General features: G+C 48.3%; 1 protein-coding gene across 1 annotated transcript; it reads left to right on the top strand.

Moving 5' to 3' along the window:
* Positions 1 to 42: 42 nt before the first annotated feature.
* Positions 43 to 837, top strand: LOC133300322 (uncharacterized; the record flags this gene model as incomplete). Its single annotated transcript, XM_061499843.1, has 2 exons — positions 43 to 423; positions 565 to 837. Coding segments are annotated over 2 exons (654 nt in total), but the record flags the coding sequence as incomplete, so codon positions are not given.
* Between the last annotated feature and the right edge of the window lie 425 nt (positions 838 to 1,262).

The raw sequence follows: 1,262 nt of genomic DNA, 5'->3' as shown, positions 1-1,262 counted from the left end.
AAGAAGGATGCTCCGGTTGCTACTAATGGCAAACAGGGAAAGAAGAAATCTCCTGCCAAACCTCCCCCAAGAAAGGGGAAACGTTCAAGTCAGAGGATAAAGAGGGTCCTCAACAGCAATAGGCCAGAAAGAGCATCCTCTGCAAAGCCTATCACCCTTACTGACAAGGAGGAGGAGAGTGAAGACAATGAGCCTTTAGCAAAAAGGCTGAAGGCTGGCAGAATGTCAGCAACCAAACCAGCTGCCAAGGAGATGTCCCCAAGCAGCTCAGACTCTACATTTTCTGACATTCCGTCCCCACCACCTGCTCACTCTCCACCACAACAAATCACCCCACAACCCTCTCCTAGGAAACAACAAGGAGAGGGACAGAAAGACAAAGAAGCAGCATCTGCTACAGAGACATCAGTGGCTGAGCAAGAGGCTCAGCCACAGAAGAAAAATGACAAAGGAAAGGGGATTCTCATAGAACCCCCTAAGAAGAAAGCAAAGACAACAGGCCCCAGGCAGATCAATCTGGGAGGTCCTCTGTCATTTCCTGTCATCCGTCCCGATACATCTGAGGATGAAGCTCTTGCCAGAGCTTTGGCAGAAGAAAAAGGGATGGCAATTCCTCCACTGATGAAGGAACAAGCTGCGACCATGCCCTCATCATCCAGACCACAAGTGGATGAACCCAGCACAGCACCCGTTGTGCCTTCTGCTGTTGGCAATAGCCAGCAGAAGAAGCAACCTACTTCCTCCCCTACTGCAGCAATCCCCATCGCAGCTAGAAGAAAATCACAAATTGGGATTGCTGAAATCTTTGAAATGCTGGGGGAGAAATTAGAAAAATAGTTGCCAGCCAAGAAGTCTGTTCCCTAACTTGACATGACAAGCACCAATGCAGAGCTGCAGGCTCTAAGGGACGGACTGGCACAACTCTCCTATTCCTTCAACACCCTTCAGGAACAGCAGAGGGAGGAGAGAGAACAACAACTCAGCACCATAAAAGCAGCCATCAAGGAAGCCAGTGCTGTATCCTATGAATCAACACTCCAAGCAGTCCAAGGAGAAATTGCTAAAGCAGCTAACTCCCTAATCCTTTCCAACTCATTGCGCAACCACACAGCAGAGCTCTTACTCAACAGGCTCGTCTCCAAACAAGCTGAAGAACGTAATGAAACCAAAGAAGCCATCAGGGCCTTTGGAACATATCTGGAGAGGAGAATTTATGAGTTGGAAACAAGATTGCTGGATGTTGAAAAACAAGTCATCCATTT

The sequence above is a fragment of the Gastrolobium bilobum genome, unplaced genomic scaffold (genome assembly GCF_033153095.1).
Source record: "Gastrolobium bilobum isolate Gb01-03AN ecotype WA unplaced genomic scaffold, APGP_CSIRO_Gbil_v1 utg54108, whole genome shotgun sequence".
In the NCBI taxonomy this organism is placed as follows: domain Eukaryota; kingdom Viridiplantae; phylum Streptophyta; class Magnoliopsida; order Fabales; family Fabaceae; genus Gastrolobium; species Gastrolobium bilobum.
This window is presented reverse-complemented; position numbering and strand designations above follow the sequence as displayed.